The sequence below is a fragment of the Mustela nigripes genome, chromosome 14, assembly GCF_022355385.1.
Source record: "Mustela nigripes isolate SB6536 chromosome 14, MUSNIG.SB6536, whole genome shotgun sequence".
NCBI lineage: Eukaryota > Metazoa > Chordata > Mammalia > Carnivora > Mustelidae > Mustela > Mustela nigripes.
The window spans coordinates 12,151,938-12,179,420 of NC_081570.1; the positions used below are offsets into that span (position 1 = coordinate 12,151,938).

Sequence of the window (27,483 nt, forward strand, 5' to 3'; positions counted from 1 at the left end):
AAAGCCTCCGTGGGGATTTGACATGCTAAGAGCTAACTGCTCCGTGCTCCGGGCCAAGAGGCCCAGGAGTGTGCCCGTGGCTGAAGGCGGGCCTAGCGGGGCCCTGGCCCAAATGTGGAGACCTAGGGAGTTAATCCAGGGATTGTGTTAACTCCAAGGAGCTTTCCCTGATTTTTATCACTCCCGGGAAAATCATACTAACCAGCATATACGGATCGGGGATGGGTTTTAAGTACTTTACAGGTATTAACTTGTTTCATCTTCAAATCACCCTATGAGACGAGCATTATTATTATTCCCACACTATGGATGAGGAAACAGAGGTACAGAGAGGTTAAGTGGCTTGCCCCAGGTCACACAGCTAGAAGGAGGCAGAACTGGGAGCTGAACATGGCCGTCTGACTCCTGAGTCTGCTCTCGATCTCAGTTGGCTGCCTGGGCAGGCAGAAGGCTGCGTCCTTCAGGCCGCATTTGTCCCCTGCAGTTTCTTTCCTACCACATGTAACTCCTCAGAACTCTGATTTGCTGACGCACGTGCCTTTCCCACCAATGCGGCTCCGGGCCAAGAGTTTCGGCCTGTTCATTTTCTTTTCCCCCGCGTCTGGTTTAACATCGTGGTGCTCAAAGTCAGTAGTCACGGTGGATGGACAGATGGGTGTCCTGATCCCCAGGCCCTCTGTGTGGGGGTGCTGGAGGGATGGACACGAGTATGACCTGGTCTCAGCTCCTTGGGAGCTCAGAGTCCAGTGTGGGGAGCAGACCCGGGAGGCTCAGGGTCAGCCCAGGGTGAGGAGACTGCCGGGGGGCAAGCCCACGCCCAGTGGGAACCCAGGGGAGGCACGAGGGCTGTCAGATCCAGCCAGAGGAGGGACAGGAGCAGGAGAGGTTCCTGGGGGTCAGGAGCCCTGAGCGGGACTGGCCAGGTGTGTGGCTGTGGGGAGCACAGGAGGACAGGAGGCAGGAGGATGCTCAGAGCAGAGAAGGCCCCAGGAGCTGGGTCAGGGTCAGCCCCACAGAGCACAGACGATGTTTGGAGGGTTCCCTGGGGACAGGCCTCTGCCTGCACCGCTGCCCCCACCAGCTGTCTCTATTTAGGTCCACTTGGACCCCTGCAGCCACCCCTGACCTTGCCGAACCTGCCCCCTGCGGAGCCAGCGCCCACAGTGTGTCTCCGGGTTTGACGCTTGCCCACCAACGGCTTGTTCGGCTCCTGGGTCCCAGTGGAGCAGCCGCGAGACCTGTTAAATAATAATGTAGCTCGCCAGGGCCTGTGTCAACACCGCATCCTCGTGTTCATTATCTAGTTCGGCACCTTCAAAGTCTAATCCAGTCCTACGGAGTTCATTTGAACCGATTGCTGGAGGGGAAGCCAGCTGTGGGATGATTGTCGCATCTTAATTAAAGAATAAGCTTATTGGGGACAGGTCGCCTGAAAAGTGCCAGAACACAGGGCAGGTCGTGTCAGTATCTGTGCACGGGGTGGCCCCCGTCCCGCAGGACTGTGGCGAGGGTTTATCGGGGCAACCTCTGTCTCATGAGACCCCAGCTCCCCCTGGCTGGCGGACAGGTCTGTGTGGACCACCTCCCCTCCTCCACACGTGCTGGGTCACACCGCCCCCACCCACCCCCACCCCATGACCCGCCACTGCAGCGCTGAGCTCCTTCACAGCCCTGGCCACAGCGGCACGTTGACATTTTGGGGACAGTTACCGGATTAACTACACCGAGGCTGTGTCGGGCAGGACCACGCCTGGTGGGCTCCCAGCGCACACCAGGTGCTGAGACCATCGGGGGCTGCTCAGGGCAGGGCTGTGATGGGCAGTTTCCCTCGGGGGAGTGGGCTCTGGCAGAGGTGGGCGGGAGGGGAGATCTGGGCAGGGCGTGTGCTGTTAATCTGCTTCAGAGCTCAGAGCAGAGCCCAGGAAGCACGCTTCCTGCTTCCCGGAGTGCTGCTGTCACTAATCCCACCTTGCTCTGCTCCCGCCACACCCTCTGCACCCCGCCGCTGGCCTCCGATACCGGCACTGATGCGGACTGTCATCAGGCATGCCCGAAAAGAAACTTCCCTGGATTCCTGAACACCAGCAGCCCCCAGAAGTCCCCCTGCCGGCCCCCAGATAGAGCCGCCTTCCCCACCCTTAATTTTCACGTTTAGTGCCCAAACTTAGTTTGCATGTATTAGCTGTTGTAAATCTATCATAACAGTGTGACGTGGCATGAATAATGCATCGCTGGGCTGTATTAGTTTTCTGTCTTCTATCTTATTTATGACACGAAACTGGTGGGAATTTGCAAAAGCGAAATCTAGGCGCAAGGCTTCTTGGGTAATGGTATGCAAATTGGCGTGAGGGCGGAAAGATTCACCCAGTCCTCGGGATGCCCGAGCCCCAGCATGTGGGCCACCTGGGCGAGCGGGGCAGGGCTCCTGTCACTGCGGGGAGTCATTCCTGTCCCACAGTTTTGTCTTAATTTTTTGTAAGTGTGTGTGTCACTGCTGCTGTCATCCTATTATGTCTTAAAAATGAAAAGTTGGCAGGTGAAACTTGAGACATTGATTGTCTAAAGGTTGCAGAGACTTTCCAGGAGGTTCAGACAAGGAGTGTTTTCCAGCAGCAGGAAGAGTTGAGGTTAGACTTGCAGAAGACCTTTCTTTCAGGAAGCTTGTGAAGGATGGGGGGGGGGTTGGGGGATCCATGGGGTCCCCTCCTGGGGGGTGTCGAGGAGCCAGGCATGGCTCAGGGCCTGCTCTGCTCCAGGGGTCTAGGGGAGGAGGTATGTCGATGGAGGCCCTGGGGGGGCTGGAGCTGCCTAAGGGGCAGGGCTCCAGGCCCCCTGTCTCTGCACCTGGATGAGCTCAGAGCTTTCCTGTATCCCATATTTGGTCTCCCCCTGTCCTGGAAGACTTAGGTTGGTAAAGGATTTTGTGGTGTAAAAAACAAGTGGTTTGAAGCTGTCGGCTCAGGGAGCAGGTTCTGTGAAGCCGCGGAGAAGCCTAGGGAAGTGGTGGGGAGAAGCCAGATGGAGGAGGATGTTGTGGAGGGACCAGATGGGGGACAGGAGGTGAGGGAGGGGCAGGCGACAGCGACAGGTGGCAGTCCTCAGCCTCGGAGCCCCTGCCCCCCTCCCCCCACGAGCATCTCTGGCTGTCAGTCTGTCCTTCCATCCACGTAGCTCTCCTATGTCCCCCCCCCCCCACTCCTCTGTGGCCACTCTCCCTTCTGAACCCTGCTACAGCGGGAGGGGGGGATGGACACCTTCGGAGCAGCTGCCCAGCCCCCTAGAAGCTGGCAAAGATACACAAGGTCATGGATGGACCCCTGAACGCCAGGCCCTGGGCTGAGCCTTCCTACAGGGGAGGCTGGGAGCCTGAGCCCAGGACAGATTGAGTGAGATCACACAGGGAGGGGCTTAGACCAGCGTCTGCCGCACTCAGACCATTACATGACAGTCCTCTCACGCCAGGCAGCCGGGCATGGGGAGGGTCTGCCCGGCTGGAAGCTGTAAGGGGGCAGTCCTGCTGCCGTGTCTGAGTGGGCTTGCATGGTGGTCAGTATGGGCTTGGGAGCTGGGCTGGCTGGCTTCGGCCCCCGACTCCACCACCGTGTGCCTCCATTTCCCCACCTGTAAAATGGGGATAATTATAGAACTGGCCTCCCCTCCCCCCGGCTAAGCAGCTGGGTGCATGTGAAGCACAACGTGTCACAGCTGTTTTACAGGGAAAGACTTGGTCAGAATCACGTGGGGCACCCGGTGGTGGGACCGGGATCTTCAGCTCCTCACTCCAGTGCTCGATCCCAAAGCCCGGGGTCCGCCGTGTCAGGCTCGGATGGCCAGAGGTAAAGGGCCAGCTGTCGGCTCCCCTGGATACCTGGGGAGAGAGGGCAGTGGGGTGAGACAGTGGCCAGCCCAAGTCCTGACCCAGAGTGGATGTCCCCTGCGCTGGTGCTCTGCTGTGGGGGCAGACATGCCTTCCACTGAGCCCAGAAGCCCTGGAGAGGAGTGACAGTGTGGCCGGGTGGGAACCAGGCTTCCTGGAGCAGGTTCAGTGAGAACGGGTATGAGCAGAGGCTGGGGGAGAGGACAGCTTGTGTGTGTGAACGTGTGTGTGCACCTGCACGTGTGTGCAAGTGAGAGGGGAAATGGGTCGATTATATTCACCCCATTTAGTCCTTGGCTGTAGCTAGAATCCTGCTGACAGCATCCCGTCGGGCTCTGGAGTCCTGGGTCAAGCCTGGAATCATTCCCTGATCCCCGTGCTTCCCCTTCCCCTACCCAGCAGTCTTGGGTGCAGATCTGCGCCTGGAGCTGAGACGTGAGCCTTCCTGGAGCCCCTCACACCCTCAGCAGGAGGGCAGCACAGTGACCTTGGCCGAGCCTGCTCACTTCTGCTGCTGTGGCCAAGGGGAGTCCAGAATAGTGGGAAGAGGTCATATGTGCTCAGTGACAAGCAGGTGTCATGTGGGGATTTTTAACTTTTGGGGGGGTAAGGTGGTTTTCAGGCTCTTTGGAGATGTTGGCAAAAGCTGTAGACCCTCTTTCCAGAAGAATGTACCAAAGGTGCCAAATATTTCACACTTAGTTCCAAAATGGGTTGTTAAAAGTTTGGAACAGGTTGTCCTTCTTGGAGCAGGCAGGGCCGTCCATCTGTCTGTCCCTTTTCAGTACCCATGTGGCCCTGAGCTGGAAGAGGCCGGCACCAGGTCAGGTCTCTTGTAACCTTCCCCCCTCCACTTTAGAGCTGAGTCAGCTGAGCCCCAGGGACCCTGAATGAAGTGCTGGTGAGAGGTGGATGTGGATGTCACATCTGAAGCCCCCCCCCCCCCGAAGTGCCCCGGAAGGACCCCACTGCTTCTGGCACATGATCCCTTGGTCGTGACCAGGTTGGACTTCAAAGGCAGGGTGCAGAAGGCCTGGGACGGAGCCCACATAAAGGTGTCTCTGTGTGTGACTCGAAGACTGGGTGTGGGCTGTGGCGTCCCACCAGGGTGACCATCCGTCCCGGCTTGCTCAGGATGGGGTGTCCGGCTCCTGGTGCTACCACCGTCCTCCCCCCGCAAACTGGCTGGTCACCAGCTGGAATCCTGGCGCTCCCCGCTCCCCCCCCATTTCCTGCACAGTGACTTTGTGAGTGTCATTCAGCCTCTGTTTGTTTCCTCAGCTGCGAAATGTTGATAAGAGTAAGATAGATAAAGAAGGGAAGGGAGTTGTGCCGATTGCCTTAAACCACAGACTGCGCCTGCCCACCTGCCCAGAGCAGCCGCTTGGAGGGGCATCCCTGTGTCTCCACCCCCGCCTGTCCCCTGGCTGGCGGAGTGAGCCCGCACCGCGGATCTCTCTCGTTTTTTTTTTTAAAGATTTTATTTATTTATTTGACAGACAGATAATCACAAGTAGGCAGAGAGGCAGGCAGAGACAGGAAGGGAAGCAGGCTCCCTGCAGAGCAGAGAGCCAGATGTGGGGCTCAATCCCAGGACCCTGGGATCATGACCTGAGCTGAAGGCAGAGGCTTAACCCACTGAGCCACACAGGTGCCCCCTCGAATCTCTCTTGAAGCCTGCCAGTTCGATGAGGAAGGCAGGTCCCAGGCGTCTGGGGCATGGCCCGGAGGTGGGGCTGGCCAAGGGGCAGGCAGGGGCTCTGTGGGCGATCTCTAGGCCAGGCAGCCCACACGGGTAACCGAGCAGGGAGCCGCACGGAGAGCCCCTGCATGCCCACCCCGCTCTGTTGCGGCACCAGAGATGCCTGGGGGGGGAGTGTCCCGAGCTTGGAGTCTGGGAGTCAGGCCCACGCCCAGCTCTGCCCCTGCCCTGCGGTGCCACCTGGGCTCAGGGTTTGGCCCCTTTTCTCTCGTAAAGGTCTCAGGCAGGAGGAAATGCTGTGGCGTGGGGAGGGCCGGGCACCCAGTAGGTACCCAGCAGGCCGGAGCCGTGCCAGCCTTCTGCTATTTCTCCATCAGCCCCCAGCTGGCCCTGAGCGCCCCCGCACTGCTTCCCGGCTCCTTGGCTCCTCTTAGCTCTAATGACTTTGAGTGCTGAGCGGCTCACCCTGGGAATTGACAGAAACCGAGCACCGAAGCGTCACTTGGAGGCACATAAATACTGTACGATGGAGGCTGGGCTGTGTCAGCACGATTAGGAGCAGCGTCACTCACCTGAAAGCCTCGGTGCACGTGCCTGCAGCTGGGCGAGGGGGACAGGTGGGCTGGCGCTGGATCCCCGGTCTCTTCCCAGCTCCCTGACCAGCTCCTCACCGCAGATGGGGTGCACAGAGCCCTGGTGGTGGCCAGCCCTGCCCACGGAGCCTCCCGGGACCCCAGAGGGCAGGTTCTCCTCCTGGCCCCATTGACAGGTGAGCGAGGAGAGCCAGTTACGGGGCCAGAGTGAGCCAGGAGCTGGGCGTCAGACCCAGGCCCTTCCCTCTGGCTGCCAGCTTTTAAAAAAAATTTTAATTTTTAAATTAAAAAAAAAATTTTTGTCTCTCCCCCCAACTTTTTATTTAAAGAAATTTCAAGTCACAGTAAAGTTGAAAGAGTAGTACAATAAACACACCAAGATCCTCTACCTAATTAACCGACTGTTAGCATTCTGCTGTAATCCCCCATATGATACGCATTCTCCCTTTGCTGGCTACACCATTTAGAAGTTGGTGGCAGATGTTATTACTCTTCACTCCTAAGTCGGGAAGGGTAGCAGGGCTGTCCTGCATAACTTCTGTACATTGTGGAATTGTGTCCATAGGGTCCAGTGGAGAGGAATGGGAAACCAGCCCTGAGCCCTGTGGGCAGCAAGGTCTGGGCATTCCTGCTGCCTGCCTCCCTCCCCCGGAAGTAGCGGGATCCATGCTGCCCGCAGGCTGCCTACTCTGCCCTGTGTCCCCCAGGAGGCCCCAACCAGGACTCCCAGGACCTGGCACCAAGAATGAGCTCCTGGCGAGGGGAGGGGTCCTGGGGAGCTGAGAGATCATGGAGGAGGGAGGGGCTGGAGCGGCCGTGCTGTTGCACACGCATCGTGCCCTTTCCCCCACCCGTGGACCACTTGGCAGGTTTGCACAGGCCTTGTGTAAAGCCCTCCGGACCTGGGGGAAGACTTGTTACACCCCTGGAGAAATGAGGCTGGGTTTCCACTGCTGACTTTGCTTTTAACTGGATTCTGACAGCAGCACGCAGGCCGGAGCGGCGGCAGACTCTGGTTTTGCTTTCCGTGGCTCGAGGCCTCTGGGTTCCAGTGTGGTCTGGCCTTGTCGGAGGCCAGAGGTGCTTCTGAGCCTCCCCTTGGAGGGGGGGCGGGCATCGTGCCGCCCGGGGCGAGCTCGGACACGCCTTCCTGTTGGTGTGCATGTGTGCAAGTGTGTGCATGTGTGTGTATGCCGTGTTGGAGGAAAGTCTGCAGACAAATGTCGTGCAGACACAAAAGTCTGTTGTGACAAATCCCCCTTCCACCTGCTGTCCCCCCGTTTGTCCATCTGCTCATTGATGGTGGGCCCTGTGGGAAGTCAGGTCCAGCCTCAGTGGCTCACCTGTGACGGGGCTTGGTGGCTCCCCTGCTGGCCTTTCCCGGCGAGGCTGGGAGGCATCCTGTTGGGACCTGGGGCTCTGCCTGGGTCTGGGCCTGCGGGAATGTGGTCTTGAGTGCCGGCTGGTTTGGGGAGGTAATCTGCACCCCACCCTGCTCCCCACTCCCCGCAGGGTTTCCTGGAAGGACTAAGGAGAACAAAGCCAGCAGGACCCGGGCTGCGGTCAGCAGGCTTGGGGGCGAAGGCCCAGCAGATGGAGGTTGCTCGTCTCCCCTTGCACCGGGTGGACTGGGCCCAGCTTGTGGAGGCTGGGAGGGGCCTGGCCTCCCTCTAAATCCCAGAGACTTACAGGCGGAGCCTCCAGGGCTGGGACTTCCCTGGGGTGGGGGTGGGGTGCTGAGGAAAGGGGAGCCGCCCCCGCCCGCGCCATGTGTGAGTCCCCAGTCTGAGGGAGCGAGTAGCTCCTCGTCCTCGGAATGTGCCATACCTCATACGAGACCCCCCTCCTCGCCCCTGCGGAGCCCCCACTTTGATGGAGACAACATACCCCTGCCCTTGGTGAACTTCCGGGCGAGAGGGAGCTGCAACTCCTGCCTCAGGGTCCCTCCCGGTGGGGGGTGAGCTGTGCCACAGAACCCTGCCTCCCAGGAGCAGCCTGGCACGCGGGGAGGAGAGGGTGTTGCTGGGCCCCTGAGGTTCCTGTCTCTATCAGCCTGTACCCCCTCGCCCCCTGCCGGGCCACATGCAGAGCTCAGTCACCAGGGACCGGCTGGGAAAAGCCATTGTGTTGGCTGCGTCACAGTCAGTGACCACGGGCCTGGTTCCCCATGGAGACCCCCACCCCCACCAGCCAGCTTCCTTCCCTCTGGGAAACTTCTTGGTGATCTGAGCCAAGGGGAGTCAGGGCCAGCCTCACTCCCTAAGCCGGCACAATGCCCACACCTCCAGGCCCTGCCACACCACAGTCAGAGGGACTGTCCTTCAGAGGTAAACCGGCCCATGTCACTTACAAGCCTAGCCCCTGACGCACTTAAGTGCTGGTCAGCCTTCACCATGGACAGCAGCGGCCTGGGGTGCTCCGGCCCTGCCCACCTCTCCTCCTAAGTCTGTCCCCGGGCCCCACCCTGACACCTTTCTGTTTCTCGCACCCACTGTGCCCGTTCCTGCAGGGTCTTCCCACTCCCCCACCCCAGCCCTGCTCCCTGGGACAGAACACACCTGCTCTGTTCCTGACTCCAATCTGCTCTGCTCGCTCTTTCTCCTTTTGGTTTTTTTAAAAAAGTCAAGCCCAGAGTCCAAGTGAGAGGCCCTCTACCTGACCAGTGCCTGACATCCCATAATTATTTTAATTCTGTAACTTTGCGGTGCAATTTGACATCTGCGCCACCAAGCCTGTTTATTATCCGGCAGCATCCAGCTGAGCTCTGACCCTTTCTGCTCACACCCTCAAACTCCTTCCCCTCTGGTAGGTGCTTGTCTGTTCTCTGCATCTGTGAGTTTGTTTCTGTTTTATTTTGTTCATTTGCTTGTTTCGGTTTTTTAGATTCCACATAGGAGTGAACTACTGCGATATTTGTCTTTCTCTGACTTAGTTCGCTTAGTGTATTTCCTTATAGGTCCATCGGTGTTGCAGAGTGCTTATGCCATTGTTCTTATGACTGAGTAGTCTTCCGTGGTCTCAATACACCATGTCTTCTTATCCGTCCAGCAACCGATGGACACGTAGGTTGTATTGTATCACGGCTATCGTAAACAATACTTCAGTGAGCATAGGGGTGTGCGTATCTGAATTAGCTGTTACATTCTTTGAATAAACACCCACAAGTGGAATGGCTGGGTCATAGTGTAGTTCTGTTCTTAGTTTTTTGAGGAACCTCCATGCTGGTTTCCACAGCGGCCATACCCGTGTGCATTCCCAACAATGGTGCACGAGAGTCCCCTTGTCTCCACATCCTTGCCAACACTGCTTATTTCTTGTGTTTTTGATGATAGCCGTTCTAATAGGTGTGAGATGAAAGCTCACTGTGGTTTTGATTTATATTTCCCAGACTAACTGGTGATGTTGAATGTCTACTCAGGTGTCTGTTGGCCATCTGGAGGTCTTCTCTGGAAATATGTCTATTAAGATCCTCTGCCCATTTTAAAAATTGGGTTGTTGGGATTTTTTTTGTTGTTGTTCTTTATATATATATAAATTTATATATATGAGTTGTATGTGTTCTTTATATATTTTGGATACTGGGTTGTTGGGATTTTTGTTGTTGTTGTTCTTGTTGAGTTGTATGTGTTCTTTATATATTTTGAATACTAACCCCTCTCCTGTTCAGCAGGTTGCCTTTTTGTTTTGATGATGGGTTCCCTTGCTGCGCAGAAACTTGTTAGCCCCCTTGTTTATTTTTACTTTTGTTTCCCTTTCCTTTGGAGTGAGATCCACAGAGATGCCACTAAGACCCATGCTAGGGAGTCTACCTGTTTTCTTCTGGGAATTTTACAGTTTCAGGTCTTACATTCAAGTCTTTCAAACATTTTGAGTTCATTTTTGTGTCTGATACAAAGTATGGGTCCCGTTTCTTTCTTTTGCATGTGGTTGTCTAGTTTTCCCAGAACCCCATTTATTGAAGAGACAGTCCTTTCTCCTTTGTGTGTCCTCAGCTCTGTTGGCATAGATACATTGTCCATATGGGTGTAGGTTTCTTTCTGGGCTCTCAGTTCTGTTCTGTTGACCTGCGTAGTTTCCTTTTGTACCAACACTGTACGGTCTTGATTATAGCTTTGTAGTGTAGGTTGAAATCGGGGAGCATGAGACCTCCAGCATTGTTTTACTCTTTCAAGATTGTTTTGACTATTTTGGGATCTTTTGTGGTTCTGTACAAATTTTAGAATTATTTGTTGTAGTCCTGCAAAGTGCATTTGCACTTTGATAGGGATTGCATTAAATTTGTAGATTGCTTTGGGTAGAAGGGACTTTTAAAAAAAATATTAATATTTTTATTTATTTGTGTATTTTGAGAGAGAGAGACAGAGATAGCAAGACAGCGAGTGAGAGCATGAGTAGGGAGGAGAGGAAGGAGGCTCCACGCTGAGGAGGGAGCCCAACACAGGGCTCGATCCCAGGACTCTGGGATCTTGACTTGAGCCGAAGGCAGATGCTTAACCAACTGTGCCACCCAGGTGCTCCAGATGGACATTTTTATATAATATTCTTCCAATGCATGAGCATAGAATATCTTTCCATCTATTGATGCCTTCTTTAATTTCTTTAATTAATGCCTCATAGTTTTCAGTGTACAAGTCTTTCACTTTCTTGGCTAAATTTATTCCTAGGTGTTTTATTCTTTTTGATACAATTGTCAATGGGATCGTTTTCTTATTTTCTCTCTCTGATGAATCGTTATTAGTGCACAGAAATGCCGTGAATGTTCTGTATATTGATTTTGTATCTTGCAACTTTACTGAATTCATTTATTAGGTGTAGTGGTTTTCTGGTGTATTCTTTAAGGTTTTCTATTTAGAGTATCATATTCTCTGCAAATAGTGGCAGTTTTACTTCTTCCTTTCTGATTTGGATGTCTTTTATTTCTTTTGTTGCCTAATTGTTGTGACTAGGGCTTCTAGTACTGTGTTGAATAAAAGTGGTGAGAGTGGGCATCCCTGTCTTGTTTCTTTTATTACAGGAAAAGTTATTAGCTTCTCACGTTTGAGGGTGGTGTTCACTGCAGGATTGTCATACATCCTTTATTATGTTGAGGTACGTTTCTTCTATATCCACTTTGTTTTGAGAGGTTTTCAACATCACAAACGTATATTGAATTTTGTCAAATGCTTTTTCTGCATCTATTGAGATGATCGTATGATTTTTGTCTTTCATTTTGTTAATGTGCTTTATCCCATTAATTGATTGGCAGATGTCGAACATCCTAGTATCCCTGGAGTAAATCCCCCTTGGTCATGGCATATGACCCTTTTAATATATTGTTGTGTTCAGTTTGCTGACATTTGATTGAGGATTTTTACATCTGTGTTCCTGGCCAGTAATTGGTATCAGGGCTGGTTTGGGCATAGGGGGTGATACAGGCTTTATAAAATATGTTGGAAAACTTCCCCTCCCTTCAATTTTTGGGAGGAGTTTGAGAAAGGCAGGTATTAAAATCTTCCCTGAATGTTGGTAGAGTTCACCAGCAAGGCTACCTTGTTCTGGCCTTTTGTTTGCTGGGAGGCTTCTGATTGCTGTTAAAATCTCCTTGCTCCAGTAATCATTCTGTTCAGATTTTCTATTTCTTTAGGATCCAATCTTGGAAGTTTATATGTTTCTAGGAATTTATCCATTTTTTTTCTTTTCTAGGCTAGGAAACCCATTTTCTCCAGGTTGTTCAGGGTGTCAGCACATCATTAAGTCCCTGACGATCCCTTGTGTTTCTGTGGTTTGAGCCCCACATCACCCCTCTCATTTCTGATTTTAGTTATATGAGTCCTCTCTCTTTTTTCCTTGATTAGTCTGGCTAAGGTTTGTCAGTTTGGTTTATTTTTTCCAAAGAACCAGCTCCTGGCCTCATTAATCTTACATACTGTCTTTTTAGTCCCCATTTCACTTTTTTCTGTTCCAGTCGAATATTTTCTTTCTACTAATTTTGAGGTCTGTTTCTCCCCCCTCCCCCCGGTTCCTTTAGGAGTAAAGTCATATTGTTTATTTGAGATTTTTTCCTGTTTCTTGAGGTCGGCCTGCAATGCCACAGACTTCTGTCTTAGAACCGCCTCTATGCTCCCCTCTCCCTCCGATTTTGATGTGCTGTATTTTTGTTTTCATTTGTCTCTAGGTATTTGTATTTTTTCTTTGGTTCCTTTTTCAACCCATTGGTTTTCTGGTAGCATGTTTTTTAATCTTCCTATTTTTGCGGTTTTTCTCATTTTCTTCTTGTGATTAATTTGTGGTTTTATACCATTGTGGTTGGAAAAGGTGCTTGATAACATGTTGGTTTTCTTGAATTTGTGGAGACTTCTTTTGTGCCCCACCTGTGATCTATCCTGGAGAATGTTCCATGTGCCCTTGAGAAGAATGTGTTTGCTGCTGCTTTTGGGTGGAATGTTCTGTAAATATCCATTGAGTCCATCTGGTCTAATGTGTCATTTAAGGCCGATGTTTCCTTATTCTGTGTTGTCTGGATGATCTATCCATTGATGAAAGTGGGGTATTAAAGTCTTCTACTAGTATTGCATTGCTGTCAATTTCTCCCTCTAGGTGTGTTAAAATTTGTTTTACATATTTTGGTACTCCCTGTTGGATGCATATGTATTAGGAAAAGTTACATTTTCTGGATTGACCTCTTCATCATTGTGTTGTTCTCCTGTTTGCCTTCCATTACAGTCTTTGTCCGCAGGTCTATCTTGTGTAAATATCGCTACCCCAGCTCTTTTTATTTCCATTTACATGGAATATCCTTTTCTATCCCTTTGCTTTCAGCCTGTGGGTGTCCTTACTTCGACATCAGGTTTTCGTAGGCAGTGTATAGATGGGTCTTGGTGTTTATCCATTCAGCCAGCCACTGTATGGCTTTTGACTAAAGCCCTTAGTCCATTTACATTTAAAGTAATTATCGATGAGTGTATACTTCTTGCCATTTTGTTAATTGCATTCTGGCTTTTTTTGCAGTTGCTCTCTGTTCTTTTCTTCTCTTGCTCTCTTCCCTTGTGGTTTGATGGCTTTCTCCTATTAGGTTTAGATTCCTTTCTCATTTTCTTTTGTGTATTTGCTATAAGTTTTCCCTATGTGAACCTTGAGGTTCACATAAAATCTCCTATGACAACAGCAGTCTTTAAACTTTAAACACATTTTAAAGCTTTAACTTTTATTTCTCACCCCTGATGTTTTATATTTTTGATGACACATTTTACATTTTTTGATTCTGTGCTTCCCTGAACTAATTATTGTGATTTTAGTAATTTTACCAGTCATGTCTTTTCATCTTTACAGTTGCTTTGTAAGTGATTGATTCACTATCTTTGCCATATATTTACCTTTTCCAGTGAGATTTTTACTTTTGTATGTTTTGTACTTGTAATTAGTGCCATTTCTTTTAAGCTAAAAGGAGCGTCCCTTTAACATTTCTGGCAGGACTGGTTTAGTGGTGATGAACTCCTTTAACTTTTGCTTATCTGAAAAGCTCTTAATCTCTCCTTCAGGTCTAAGTGATAATCTTGGTTGGAAGATTTTCCTTTCAGCACTTTAAATGAGTCATGCCTCTTCTTTTGGGCCTGGAAAGTTTCTGCTGAGAAATCTGCTAATAGCCTTGTGGGGTTTCCCTTGTACATAACAGGTTTTTCTCTTGTTCCTTTTTGGAGTCTCTCTTTATCCTTAACTTTTACCATCTTAATTACAACATGTCTTGGTGTGGATCCTTTTCAGTTAATCTTGCTTAGAACTCTGGGTTTTTCGGACCAAGATGTCTGATTCCTTCCCCAGATTAGGCATGTTTTCAGTCATTATTCCTTCTTTTCTGGACCTTTCTCTCTCTCTTCTCCTTCAGGGGTTCCTGTAACATGAATGTCACTTCACTTGATGTTTTTCCAAAGGTCCCTTCAGATATCTTTACTTTTCTTAATTCTTTTTTCATTTTGCTGCTCTGTTTGGGTGTTTTTTCATTGCTCTGTTTTCCAGCTCACTGATTTGTTCTGTTTCATCCAGTCTGCCACTGGACTCCACTAGTTTATTTTTCAGTTCAGTTATAACTTCCATTTGGTATTTTCCTGTATTCTCTGTCTCTTTGTTGATGTTCGTACTGTGTTCACCCATTCTTCTCCCGAATTTAGGGAGCATCTTTATGACCATCACTTTGAACTCTTTATCAGGTGGATTGCTTATCTCTGTTTCATTTAATTCTTTCTTTAAGGTTTTGTCTTGTTTTTAAATTTGTAACATATTCCTCTGTTTCTTCGTTTTGCCTTGCTCTGTGTTTATTTCTGTGTATTAGGTGAGTCACCAACCTCTCCCAGCCTATATATAGGGGTTGACATATGGGGCCCAGAAGTGCAATCTCCTTGGTCACCAGAGCCAGGTGCTTAAGGGGTGTCCCCCTTGTGGGCTGTGTGTGCCCTCCTGTTGTGGGGGGCTGTGGCTGTGGCTCATTGATGAGTGGGGCTGGCTCCTGGCCTGGTTAGGGGTGTGCCCGTGGCTGCTGGAGTACATTGGTGGAGAGGACTCTCAGTGGAGTGCACTCACTGGCACTCACAGGTTATAGGGAGAATCCAAAATGGTGCCTGCCCGTACCCGTGTTAGTAAGGTGGACTGAGATGCTCCTACCAATGGCTCCAACCTCAGCCCACTGAGACAGCCCCCGATGTTTTCTGCCACTCTGGCAGACCCTTTAAGGTTGTGAGTAAATGGATCTTCTTCATCCGAGGTGTATGCTTTTTTCAAATTGGTGTTTTTGACTCGCTTCCAGCTTGAGTGAGTCTGTGCAATCCCTGTAAGAGTGAGTTTTCTGTTCCCTTCAGTTTTCTAGCGTTCCTGGATGTAATCCCCATTGATTTCCAAAACCTGGCATTTCGGGGAATCGTCTTTCCTGGGCAGGATCTAAGAGTTGGGGTGCCTGAGGTTGGACTTCGAATTTCTCATTCCTCAGGGGAGTTCTGTACCTTTGCCACCCCTCCCAATAGTGATGGGCCATGGTGGGGCTTCTCCCTGGGGAGTCTGTGTCTCTGCCTCTCATCTTATCTTGACGCTGTCCTTTTACCTTTGGTCGTGGAGGCTCTGTTCGTTCAGTTCTCAGGTCCCTTTCCTAGGGAATTATTCCATGAGTGGGTGTAGATTTTCGTGTCCGTGGGAGGAGGGGAGTTCAGAATCTCGTTACTCCACCATCTTGAACCCAATTTCCTGCTGTTTCTTGGTTTACCAATTTTTGGACAACATGTTGTGCATCCCTGCTGGAAAAGGCTAGGATTTGACTCCCACTACCCACCTCCCTTCCCGGATCGTTCTGTTTGTTGCACTGGTAACTTTTGATAATGTACATAAGCTGGCCCGTCCTGTTGCATTGACTTTCTGCTGACTCTCCCTTGTGTCATGGGGGTGTGGTAGAGCCTGGTGCCTCAGCTCCTGAGAGCTGGCTGTGTACTATCGCTTTCTTAGCTGCTTGTGCAATGGTGTCCTGTGGAGAGCTGGCGACGGGCCACTTAGAAGTATTTACACCACAGGAATCAGGCAACATGACAAACCAGGATTCCCTACCCGTTGTTAAACACTTGTCTTCAGCACACCGCTGCTGGGCCCCTGACAGTCCCTTCTGGCCCTGAGCCTGGTTCAGGCCGAGGCTGAATTAGCTTGCCCGCCCCCCCCACCCCGGCCCGAGGATCAGCCAGCGGGTCCAGCCCAGCAACAACACCCTTCTCTCTGTGCCCCAGCAAAGCTTCGAGGCGCATCAGGATGAGACCGTGAGTGTGACGCACATGGTGAAGGCAGGCAGCGGCGTCTGGATGGCCTTCTCCTCTGGCTCCTCCATCCGCCTCTTCCACACCGAGACGCTGGAGCATCTGCAGGAGATCAACATCGCCACCCGGACCACCTTCCTCCTGCCAGGTGAGTCTGCTGCTGGGCCTCGTGCCCTGCTGTCCTGGGTCTGGCTAGGGGAGGAGCTGGCCTTCGTGGAGCACCTGCCGTGGCCAGGCAGAGCCGCGTCCTGGCCAGCCCGGGTTGTTAACCCTCATGGCCATGTCTGGCCAGCTTTGAAAACTGGGCCTCCAAGAGAGGAGGCAGCGAGGCCGGGATTCAAACTCAGGGCTGTTGTTCCCAGACCTCTCTTGCTGTCATCACTCTTCCGTCTCCCTTCCCGCGGGAAGGGAGGTTCCGAGCTCAACAGACTCTCCCAATTCGGGCTGCTGCTGAAAAGTCATACTGGGTGGGAACCCAGGCCCGTCCACACCTGCCACTTCTCAGGCCGTCCAGAATCCCAGTTCTGTCTCATGTCATGTACAGATTGTAAAGCGAGGGGAAAGAGAGAAGGCTGACCGGAGGTTTCTTTCTTTAGAGGTTCTTCTAAGAAAGGCAACTGTCTTGGTTTGCTGGCTGGGGTTTGGAGGCAGGAGCAGAGTGAAGGGCTTGGATGTCGTCCCCTCGGGGCCTTGCTTCCTCCTGCTGAGCCACTGGTGTTACTTGGAGAAGAGGGAGATCGGAGCCCACCTAACACTGCTACTCCCTGTGTCGGCCCAAGGCCCCCATGAAATTGGCTCCAGGCAACCCCCTTGCCATCTGCTGCCCAAGATGCTGCCCAGAGCCTGCTGGCTGCACTGGAGGGAGCCAGGCCAGACACGTGCTCAGGGCCCCTTCCCCCCACCAGCCGGCTTTAGTGCTTGGCCCCACTTCCACCAGACAGACTGGTTTGCAAAGATACAGAGGCTGTGTCCTGTCCAAGCTGGGCCAGGTTCAGCAGCTGGGAGAGCTGAGGGGGCCCTGGGGCGAGGACATGGGGCTGGCCTGGCAGGTGGGGAGCTAATTGTTACAGGGACTCAGCAGATGGGCCACGTGGAGGCCAGGGTGACCACGTGCTGAGCTGGGGACTGATCTCCCCATCCTATGAGGCCGGGCCGAGGGCAGACATATTAGCCAGAACCTAAGGGACTCTGGGGGCCTCTGTCTCACCAGAGGCCTGGTCCCTGACTCCAGCTAGGGGACCCAGAGATCACCCTGGGTCCTGCTTCTTCCCGGCCAGTCACAGTAGCAGTCCCTGAGTCTGGACTGGTGGTGATGGGGCCGGGTGGTTGCTAAACCCAAGATCAGCGGTGGCAGTGACCAAGTGTGACGGCCATCTGCTGCACACCCTGGCCCAGCCCTGCATGGAGCTGGGCCCGAAGGTTTCAGATACGGGGTCTCACTTCACGGTAACCCACGGAGCAGGGGTGGTCCTCATGGTACACGTGTGGAAGCGGTGGTTTGCTCAGCAGGAAAACATGGCTGGTCTGTGGTCCTGCGGTGGGCCAGAGGCAGGGCTGGGAGGCCTCTGAGAGTCCTACCATGGGGAATGGGGAGAGATGGTTTCAGAGGTGGCCAGAGTCCCAGCTTAGCCACTGTAGGGCTCGGGTGGTCTCACTGCCCCCAGCAGCTTGTGGTCCCTCTGTGGGACCAGAGGTGGTTCCCGGCACCAGATAAATGCCTTCAGGCGTGGGAAGATGCCTTGCCCAGGCTTGGAGCATGGCAGGTGCATGAGGAGAATAAATGCGCTTTCTGGGATGTGCTGTGTGGGCTCGGGAGGACCTCGGTTAAAGCTCTCATCCTGCTCTTTTCTTATTCCTTCCTAACCAACCTTCCTTCCTTCCCTCCCCTGTTCCATCTTCCTTCAGTTTCATTGTATTTCATAGTATTTAGCCATTATACAAGGTAAATCCATTTTAACTACAATAAAGATTTCTTTATATCACAGAACTATCTCCATTTACGCTGATAGCTAAATTATTTCAGGCTAGCAGAACAACAAAAAAAAGTGGGCCTTTTAAATCTCTGCGGGGCAGGGGAGGGGAGAGAGAGGATCCATCTGTTGTACGGTTGGAGGTCATCGGTGGGACTTGCGGGGAGACGCGGCTGCGGGTCCACGATCGCAGCCCCTCCGCATGGCTGTGGCTTTACTGTGTCAGCTTCAAATGCATCTGCTTGTCCACGGGCTTCCTCATCCTTGGCTGTTCCCCTTTAAGAAGGAAGGGCATCCGCTGTCCTCATGACTATGTCCGAGACAGGAAATGGAGACCTGGGAGGTGAAATGACCAGGGTTCACTGCCGAGGAGACCAGAGCCAGCATCTTAATTGCAGCCTTGCAGACTTACTGTATAGCATTCCCGGTCCTGGGCCTCAGTTTCCCCAACTATATAGGGAGGAGCCAAGATCCAAGTGAGAGCTCGATTGTGGGGTATAGGACAGACCAGAGCTGGAGTCTGGTTGGCTCTGTAGCCCTCCAGCCCCATGATGGGCAGTGACAGGGAATCCTGGGGATCCCTGGTCCCTGCCTCCCAGGGAGGTTGGGCTCCATCTGAGGCAGTGCAGGGACAGTGCCCTGCAGTCCCAATTCCTGGTGGGTGACACCACCAGCATCATCTCCATCCTCATCCTCGGGGCCATCCCTGGCCCTCCCTACACCTGCTCTGTGGGCCACACCTTGCTTCTCGGCCCCACGGTCCCATCCATGTCCTTCCACTGCACCTGCTATGTCCAGCAGACAGAAGCCACTTCTCACTCACTAGACTTCCCCGGGGTTGGCACATCGGGGACAGAGGCTGAGGTCCCCAGGTGCAGGGCCTCCCCGGTGGTCCCCAGGGGTTACTGCCCTGGGCCCCCGTCCCCAAGCCTGGCAGTTCCTAGTCAGCCACACCTGCCCGGCCAAAACCCCTGCAGCCTGAGAGGAGCAGGGCCAGAGCTGCCGCAGGGGAGGGCGGCTTCTGCACCCCCCATGCCGTGCCCCGGCCGGAGGACAACAGGACAGGAACCTTGAATTCTTTATTAGAGATATTCTAAAAAAGGCTTTTAAGTATTTTTTCTTCCCCTATACCACCAAATGAAATAATTGCATAATTAGTAATACATTTGTTCCTCTTCTAAGTGTGGATTTTTTTAAGGGCGTGTTAAAAATTTATCGCGCTTCCTTCCCCCGACCCCTTTCTTCCACTCATGTACCCGACTGGTATTAATGCATTTTTGAACCCAAACTCCCCCCTCCTCTTAACTAGACAGGTCATTAATAAAATGTTCTCTGGGAGCCTGAGCTTTTTAAAGTTGTCTGTCTGCAGATAGATGGCTTGGGTGAGTTGAACACCGCCGCATTAAGTCTCTGTGATAAAATATTTATCCACCATTAGAATTTTTTTTCTCTTTCGGACTGTTTGTGGAGTGTCTTGCTCTTTTCCTCGAGGCAGAGGAAGGGCTTCAGAACAAGGTCTGCAGATGAAGTCGTTTCTCAGTTCCGGCGCCTGCTGCCCTCCTCGGTGTCAGCTGGGTCTCGGTTGTCCGGTGGGGGCCGGGGAGACACGGGGGCAGTGGGGAGTGGTCTCTCATGGGGGCTCACGGCCCCAGGGGGTCCTGGAGAAGGAGGTGAGGCAGCGTTTGCTCTCTCGGCTTCATTATTTTTGTAGGTTTATGGCTCTGATGGAGCCGATGATAAGCCACAAGCCCAGGTCCTTTCCATAATCACAGACGTTATCCCAACGGCCTCTTTTCATTGATTGCGCTCGCTGGGCTCAGAGCTGGGCCCACTGTGTGTCTGCATTACACACCCATGTATAATTCTAATAATCATAAAACGCGACGAGGTCGGTTCCTAATCCTCCCTGACAGATGAGAGAAAGAAAGCGGCTCATCAGCTTGCACATCTAGTATGTAACGTCAACACCCGCGTCCTTTGTCACTGTCCTGCTCACCTCTGTTTGTCCTGGTACTTGTTCCCTCGTGAGCTCGGCAGGTGCGTGGCTGCCCTCACCAGGCTTCCCTCTGGGGAGCCAGCAGTGAGAGGGAGATGGGGCCACAGAGACCTTGACCCAGCCCAGCAAGGAACCAGGTTGGTGGAGGGGGGAGGGCTGGCAGCCTGCGCGGGTTCCAGGAGGGTGGGGAGCACCTGCGCTGGCCTGCAGCCTGCTTGGCGGGCTTGGCGGCTTCAACTTCTGAACCTATCTAGGCGTGGGGCCAAGTCCCAGCTCCACAGACACCCAGCCCCGTTTGTGAAATCACCCTTGCTGTCCAGAGACGACCTGGCTTTTCTAGCTGGGTTCTCAGCCCCACACTGGTTTAGGCCCGCAAAGAGGGCTCTCCGAGTTTGGGCCCCGTTGCCTGGAGCATCTGTCCCACTGCCTGCCGTCACTTGCATGTGCCTCTTAAGCTGCACATCTAGGCGACAATCCACCCAGGCCTGCTCCCCGATCTGAGTCCGAGCCACTGCCATGCACCCAGCTGCTTGAGACAGAGCACCTCGATTCCTGTCCCCTCTCCCTACCCACTCGAGTCTGTCAGTGGGTCTGTCCATCTGCTTCAGAATGGCTCTCGAATGCGCCGGCTTCTCATCTTCTTCTAGGACTTCTCTGCCTGGCTGGTCTGCTTGCTCCCTCCCTTCCTGTCCTCCATCACTCTGTGGCTAAAGTGTTCCTCCAAACCGGGTCACCCACTCCTCGGCTCAGACCTTCCAGTAGCTTCTCACCTTGCTCAGAGTGAACAGTCTGGTCCTTACCCTGGTCCACCTGCTCTCTAGCTGTCTGGAATTTGCTCCCATCCCCAAGCTGGGCTGGCTATAGTCTGCTCCTGCCACCCACTCATTCTTGCCCCGGGGCCTTTGCATGTGCTGTGCCCCAATCCTTAGCTGTGACCTGGCGTGGCTGCGTCTTCCTTGCCCTCCAGACCTCACCCCCCCCACACCTGCTACCCCATCCTTCCAGAAGACAGGGTGAGGCAGGAGACTGGGGAATTCTCCTGCCCACTCCTGCCCCATCCCCCATTTGAATTCTCTTCCTGGTGTCTGTGCTTCTTGTTGACATTTTCACTTCCCCTTTCCCCTCTCCGGACAGCGCTAATGCGATAGCCACTACTACAGTGAAAACTGAATGACACGAAACGTTCAGTGCCTCCGTCCACCAGCCACACTCCCTGTGCTCGCTAGCCATGTGTGGCTAGTGGCTGCAGAACTGAGCCACGTGGTCGGTAAAATTTCTATCACTAGGGAGAGTCCTAGAGTGTTTGCTCCCCAAGCCGAACTGTGTGCGGCTCCTGCCGTGCCTGCAGCCCTGGGCGCCCAGTCCCGTACCCAGGAGGCCCTGGGATGTTCTGGGGTGCCGGGCGAACGGGTCAGTGGTGGGAGAGCACACTGTGATGGACAGTGCTATGTGAACCCCAACATGGTAACCCTGGGGAGCCCCCCATTCTGCTTGGAGAAAGCCCATACCCCCACCCGTGGGGAACTGCAGTCATTTGCTGAAGAGTAGAGAGGCGGCCGCAGTGTAGACGGTCATTGGCGCGTGGGAGCTCAGCTCCCTCCCTGCGCCCGACAGCTGGGTGACCGCTTTGGACCTTAGTATCCGCCTCTGGAAAATGGGCACACCGCTCCTGTCCTGCACACCTCCCAGCCGTCGCGAGGCTTCCGTCAGACCGGAGCAGGGGTACGTGTGCTTTAGATGGTCCAAAGCAGCGTTTCTCCAAGTGCGGTCCCTGGACCAGCAGCAGCTGCGTCACCTGCATACTTGCTGGAAATGCAGGTTAGGGGCTCACCTCTGGGGGCGCGGGCGGTGAGCCCCGCCAAGGGTGCGGAGCCTGCCCAGTTTGGTGGCTGCTGCTCCAGGCATCGTTTCACACATCCCGTGGCGTGGATGTGAATTTCCTTTCAGGGAGGCGTGAGCCCCTTCTGGGGCGGGGGGGGGGGGGCAGAAGGATTCAGCCCTTCAGAAAGGGCTCGCTCCTGCGAACAGGCCCTCGCTCCTGCCCCTTCCCCTTGCCCAGAACTTTTAACAACAGGACAGCAGTAGTAGTGGCCGCTGATGCCTGTCTGCGGGCCGTGGCCCAGGCATGGGGTTCAGTGGTTTACGTTCATTCATTGACTCATATAATCCTCGGGACGAGGCTGTGGAAGAGCATCACCGTCCCCTTGTGCTGCTGAGGAAATAGCAGAGAGAGGCTTAGGGACTAGCCTGGGTCGCGTAGCTGGGAAGTGGTAGCACCGGGCCCTGGAGCCCACACCGCGTGCCACCCCCGCATCCCTGTAAAGAGTGGAGGGACCCCAGCGTTCTCCCTGCCACCACCCATCTCGCTAAAATGAAGAGACAGCAGCAGCGGCAGAGCCAGACAAGAGCTAATGTGGACCGACATCAGCAGTCTGCCCGCTCCTGGTGCGGAGTCGTCCGCAGCACCGGCGGGGGGCCGGGAGCTGCTGGAGCGCTCGGCCTTCACCCGGGGGAAGGACCCACGTGAGCAGGACGGCAAGCCTGCGCTGGAAATCGAGGAGCCAGCCCTCCCATCCCGCTGCTTGTAGCCACAGTGGCCCCCCCCCCCCCTGTGCGTCTGCATCTCCTTCACCCTCAAAGCCATGCCCCCCAGGGAGCGCCCCCATGGGCCAGCACTGGGCTCTGTGGCTCTACCCCCTCCCGTCCTCACACAGCCCCACTGTATCCAGGTGGAAACTGAGGCTCGGGGCTGCAAGGGCCAGACCCCAGCCAGGTCAACCAGTCAAGCCTGAGTCCTAACCACAGCCCCATCCAGCTTCCTGCTTGTCTCACGGAGGAGCCAGACCACGCCCCTGCCTCACCCTGAAGCCCCCAGAACCCACTGCTGTCCCCCCAGGAGGGGCGCAGCTCATGCTGGCTTCTCTCTCCACAGGCCAGAAGCACCTGTGTGTCACCAGCCTCCTGATCTGCCAGGGTCTGCTCTGGGTAGGCACTGACCAGGGTGTCATCGTCTTGTTGCCTGTGCCTCGGCTGGAAGGCATCCCCAAGATCACAGGTGAGGCTCCGGAACTGGTCTTGGCAGGGGCCGGCAGTCCGCTGCAGATGGCCGGGGAGGGGGAGCCTTGTGTCCAGAGATTTACGCTCTCTTCTGACGTGGGGACCATTCTCCAGTGTCCCCTGTCATCACAGGAGGCCCTGTGGCACAGTGGAGTTATGTCACCCCACCCCAAGGTCTCCTAGCTGCTCTCTGGGTCTCAGTTTTCTAATCTGGCCAATAGGCACAATAGCGTGTGTGGGCCAAGTGGCTTCAGGATTGGTGGAGGCCCCTGATTAATGGCTGGGCCCCTCCTGTTCCCTCACCACAGCAGCTTCAAAATGTCCAGGTTCCAGAGACCGACATAACAAGGCTCCTGGGGACGGGGTCTGCATGCAGATGTGTTCCTACGGAGCAGCGGGAGGCCTGCCCTGACGGGTGGTGCTAGGGCCAGGAGAACAAGGGTGGGATCCAGGAGGACCCAGAACCCTGGGCCCCTCTCTGCCTCTGCCCCGAGAGTGAAGAGCAAGGGGTCTCCTCCAGCTGCAGGGCTGGGGTGGGCAGGGTGGGAGGGGGAAGCCCTGGGGAGGTCCCACTCAGCCAGAACAGGAGCATCCCCTCTTCCTAAATCCCAAAGTCACCTGTTTTCATCACACAGGTCATTTGGTTCCCCATGGTGTTGGTCCTTGGGTGGTAGGGAGGCATCAGGCAGAGACCATGTCCCCCAGTGCTGACCATCTGCTGGAGGCGGCCGAGGTCCAGCTTGTGGGGGGACAGGTGCTAGGAGAGCGGGTGTTCTGGGACCTTGGGGCGCAGAGACCGGGGAGCTGGGCAGGCTGTGGGCGGAGTCAAGAAGGATGTGCTGTGGAGGAGCCCGAATTGGGCTTTAGGGGATGGGGTGTAGCATCAGGTGGCTGGGGAAGGCTCTGCGGGCAAGGTCAGTGGCTCGAGTGAGGGCACGCAGATGTGCGGCTGGCGCAGGCAGGGGCTGCAGGCGCTGTCACACTGACGGTCCCCCCAGTGGTTCGTAAGGTCACTCCTGTTCCCTGTCCCACCCCTGCACAGCAAGTAGCCCTAGAGCATGGGAGAGCCCTTCCTCAGACCCAAGGCCTTCTGGAACATTCCGACAAATGTTCCAAAACAATAACCACAGCCAGAAAGTTCTCTGAGAGAGGTGGGGTGCCTCCTATCAAGCCCTGGGCCTTTGGGCCTCTTCTCCCCGTTGCTTTCATCCAGGGAAAGGCATGGTCTCGCTCAACGGTCACTGCGGGCCTGTGGCCTTCCTGGCCGTGGCTACCAGCATCTTGGCCCCCGACATCCTGCGGAGCGACCAGGAGGAAGCCGAGGGATCACAGGCAGAGGAGGACAAGCTGGACGGGCCGGCGCCCGAGCCCACGCCTACGCCGGCGAGCCACGTGGGCCGAGAGCTGACCCGCAAGAAGGGCGTCCTCCTGCAGTACCGCCTGCGCTCCACCGCGCACCTGCCGGGCCCGCTGCTGTCCGTGCGGGAGCCGACGCCCGCCGACGCCTCGGCCCTGGAGCACAGCGAGGAGGACGGCTCCATCTACGAGATGGCCGACGACCCTGATGTCTGGGTGCGCAGCCGGCCCTGCACCCGCGATGCCCACCGCAAGGAGATCTGCTCCGTGGCCATCATCTCGGGAGGGCAGGGCTACCGTAACTTCGGCAGCGCCCCCCCGGGGGGCAGCGGGAGGCCGGCCCCGTGCGGGGAGACGGACAGCGCCCTCCTCATCTGGCAGGTGCCCTTGACGCTATAGCCCTCGGCCGGGCGGGCACATGGCCACAGGCTGCAGGGGGCTCTGGGCCGCTGGGGGCCCCTCCTGCCTTCTGGGCCCCCCTGCCGGCAGGACGGGGTAGACTCGCCTTCCAGGGACAGCAGGGATGGGCCTCCATCTCCTGGAACTACCTTGGCAGAGGAGAACTTCATCCTTTTTTAAAAAAAAGAATATTTCAGAGTGTTCAGGGAAGGAGTCTGGGTTTGGGGAGAGGATCCCTCTGGAGGAAATGGCCTTCTTTTTAAAAGCAAAAAAAAAAAAAAGAAAAAAAGAAAAAACACAAAACCTCGAGACTGCCTGGCAAGGGCAGCCCCTCTCACACGGCCAAGCGGGGCTCCGGGAAGGGCGTGTGCGTGGGAGTGTCTGCGAGCGCGTGGGCTGCTGTGTGGACATGTATAAATACGTACATACATACGGTGTATAATATGTGTATAAATGAGGTCTGTACATATTGGAGCTCTGGGAGATGCTGGAATAAAAGACGAGAATAACGTGAGCTCTGGGGTTGACTTTCTGTCTTCTGAGATGTGATGGGGAAGCGACAGCTGTCCGGCCACGGGGCTGTTCAGGAAGCGGGAGCACCAGGGAGACCTCACCCCGCGGCACGGGCCCTCGTAGGAGCTGTGTGATGCCCTCGCCGGTGGCCGCGTGTCGTTTTCTACTTTTGTAATTCAAGAAAAGGAAATGAAGTCACAGATTCGGTTCCTGATCCCACAGGTGCTTCTCCAGTGTGTCTCGAAGAGCCCCAGCCACGAGCTGCGTGCCAGCCGTCCTGGACAACACAGACCTGTTTCCATCATCCCGGAAAGTCCTGTTTTATCGAGAAGAGGCTCGGAAGCTTCTTTTCTGAATAGTTTTTAGGGAGAAGGCTGCCCCCCTCCCCTGTGCTCTGGGAGTGGGGGGGGCGTGTGGAGGCAGGTAGCCTTGGCACCTGTCCCTGCTTCCCTGGGAGGGAAGACATCGGAGGGGCTTCACCTCGGGGAGGATGGGGGTCGGGGGCTATTGCTGTGGGCGACGGGGCGAGGCAGGGAGGGGGCTGGGAGAGGAGGGGGTGAGTTCCAGGCGGTGGTGGCAGCGCCCAGGCTGTGGGAGGGACGCTTGGGGCCCTGGCTTCCTTCTGCTGGCTCAGTCTCCATCCTTAGATTTCTAGAGCTTCCTTCCGGGGTGCGGTGAGGGGACAAAGTCAATACCCACCACCCAAGAGGGAAGTATTTTCTCCCACCTCCCACCTCGCTGGCATCTGTCCCCGAGTCTGTCCACCCACCCCCCGCCCACCTGTGGGGCCTCCCTTTCACGCTCACTGGCGGCGGCGCCGGGGGGTGGGGGTGGGGGTGGGGGGGAAGCAGAGATCAGCGGGGGTGGGAGGCAGCCCTGTCAATGGGACCCAGCTGGGCAGCTCCATGGGCTTCCATGGACGCGCTGGGAACTCGGGGGAGAGCCACCGTGGGTGGGAGGGAGGCCACTTCAGCCAGGTGCTAACCCTCTGGTTAGTCTGTCCACTGAAGAAGCCACGCCCTCATTCCTCTCTTTCACCAACCCCCTGGGCTCCCGTTCTCCTCAGACACCCTATTAGCCAAGCCGAGGGCAGGCGTCAGGGCCAGCGGCTAAGGACTTGGAGGAGGTCACCGGTGCTGCAGAGGAAGGGGAAGGGCCTCCAGGAGGGAACAGCCTGTGCCAAGGTGGGCTGTGCTGGGGCTGATTTATTTCCATAAGCAAGCGGTCTGGCATGGGTCCCCTGGGAGAGGAGCAGGGAGCTGTGTCCGGAGGGGGGGTCGGTGGGGGTACCACAGCCCTGGATGCTGAGCCTTCAGGACCTGGACATTCTGTTCCGGGTGTGCCCATCTTCTCCGGACGTCAGTTCCCCTTTTAGTATCCAAGGGAGACTCACCAGTGTCCTGCCTGCTGCTTGTGGGAGAGGAACTCATGTGCCTTGATCCCCTGAATCAAATGCTGGTTGAGACTTTTCCTAGAGCAGTCACCGGGAAGTTGCAGCCACTCGGGGCACCGAGCAAGCCTGGGGGCTGGGATCTGGCAGGTCTGCGTCCGTAGAAGACCTGTCGTGTATCTTCCAGCGTGTCCCTTCAGCACCAGGCCTCAGTCTCCTCATCTCTGTAGTGGGTATGATGACACCTCAGTGAATTGCTGAAGGCAAGTGGCAAACCTCCTCATGGCCTGTTTCAAATGACTTAGGCAGACTGTCCTGGCAAGAGGTTCCCCCTTGTGTGTAGGAACGGGTGTCTGGGAACTCTGCGGTTCTCTGAGATCCTAGACCTACAGATCGTTCAGCTGAAGGGGACCCGGGAAACCTGTCACCGAGAAACTGGCGGACTTAGCGACGATCATGAAATCATCATATCTGTCAACGGCCCCTCTCCCGAGTCTCTGCCAATAGAGCGAGGGGGTGTCGGAAAGGGCTCCGGAGACGTGAAAACGTGTGGAGGACCTGCCTGGCACGGGAGGGACGCCTTTGCTTTAGGTATTGATTAGAGAATCAGTAACCATGGCACTTTGGGTGGGATCATTCATCCCTACCGTGCTCCCCTCGTTCTGCAGGTGGGGGACCCAGGGCTCATTCACTCAAGTAACTCCTTGAGGAAGCATCAGGGCCAGACTCTTCCCACCCAGGCTACTCCGCCTCCAAGAGCAAAACTTCGGAGAAAGATGGACCAGAGTTCCCAGTATACTGTCCCCACTTACTGGCCATGTGATGTCAGGCAAAAATACCTTAACTTCCTCTGTGTCTAATGGCAGAAC

The 27,483-nt window shown here is 54.7% G+C and overlaps 1 protein-coding gene across 10 annotated transcripts in view; it reads left to right on the forward strand.

Moving 5' to 3' along the window:
- Positions 1–25,225, forward strand: part of ARHGEF10L (Rho guanine nucleotide exchange factor 10 like) — a 160,336-nt gene extending 135,111 nt beyond the window's left edge. For all 10 annotated transcript variants that reach the window (XM_059376402.1, XM_059376401.1, XM_059376405.1 and 7 more), the window contains 3 exons: positions 15,907–16,081; positions 22,832–22,954; positions 24,170–25,225. In XM_059376402.1, the coding sequence (XP_059232385.1) occupies positions 15,907–16,081; positions 22,832–22,954; positions 24,170–24,711 (840 nt within the window). In that variant the 3' untranslated portion in view covers positions 24,712–25,225. The remainder of the gene's footprint in view (positions 1–15,906; positions 16,082–22,831; positions 22,955–24,169) is intronic.
- Positions 25,226–27,483: the final 2,258 nt, after the last annotated feature.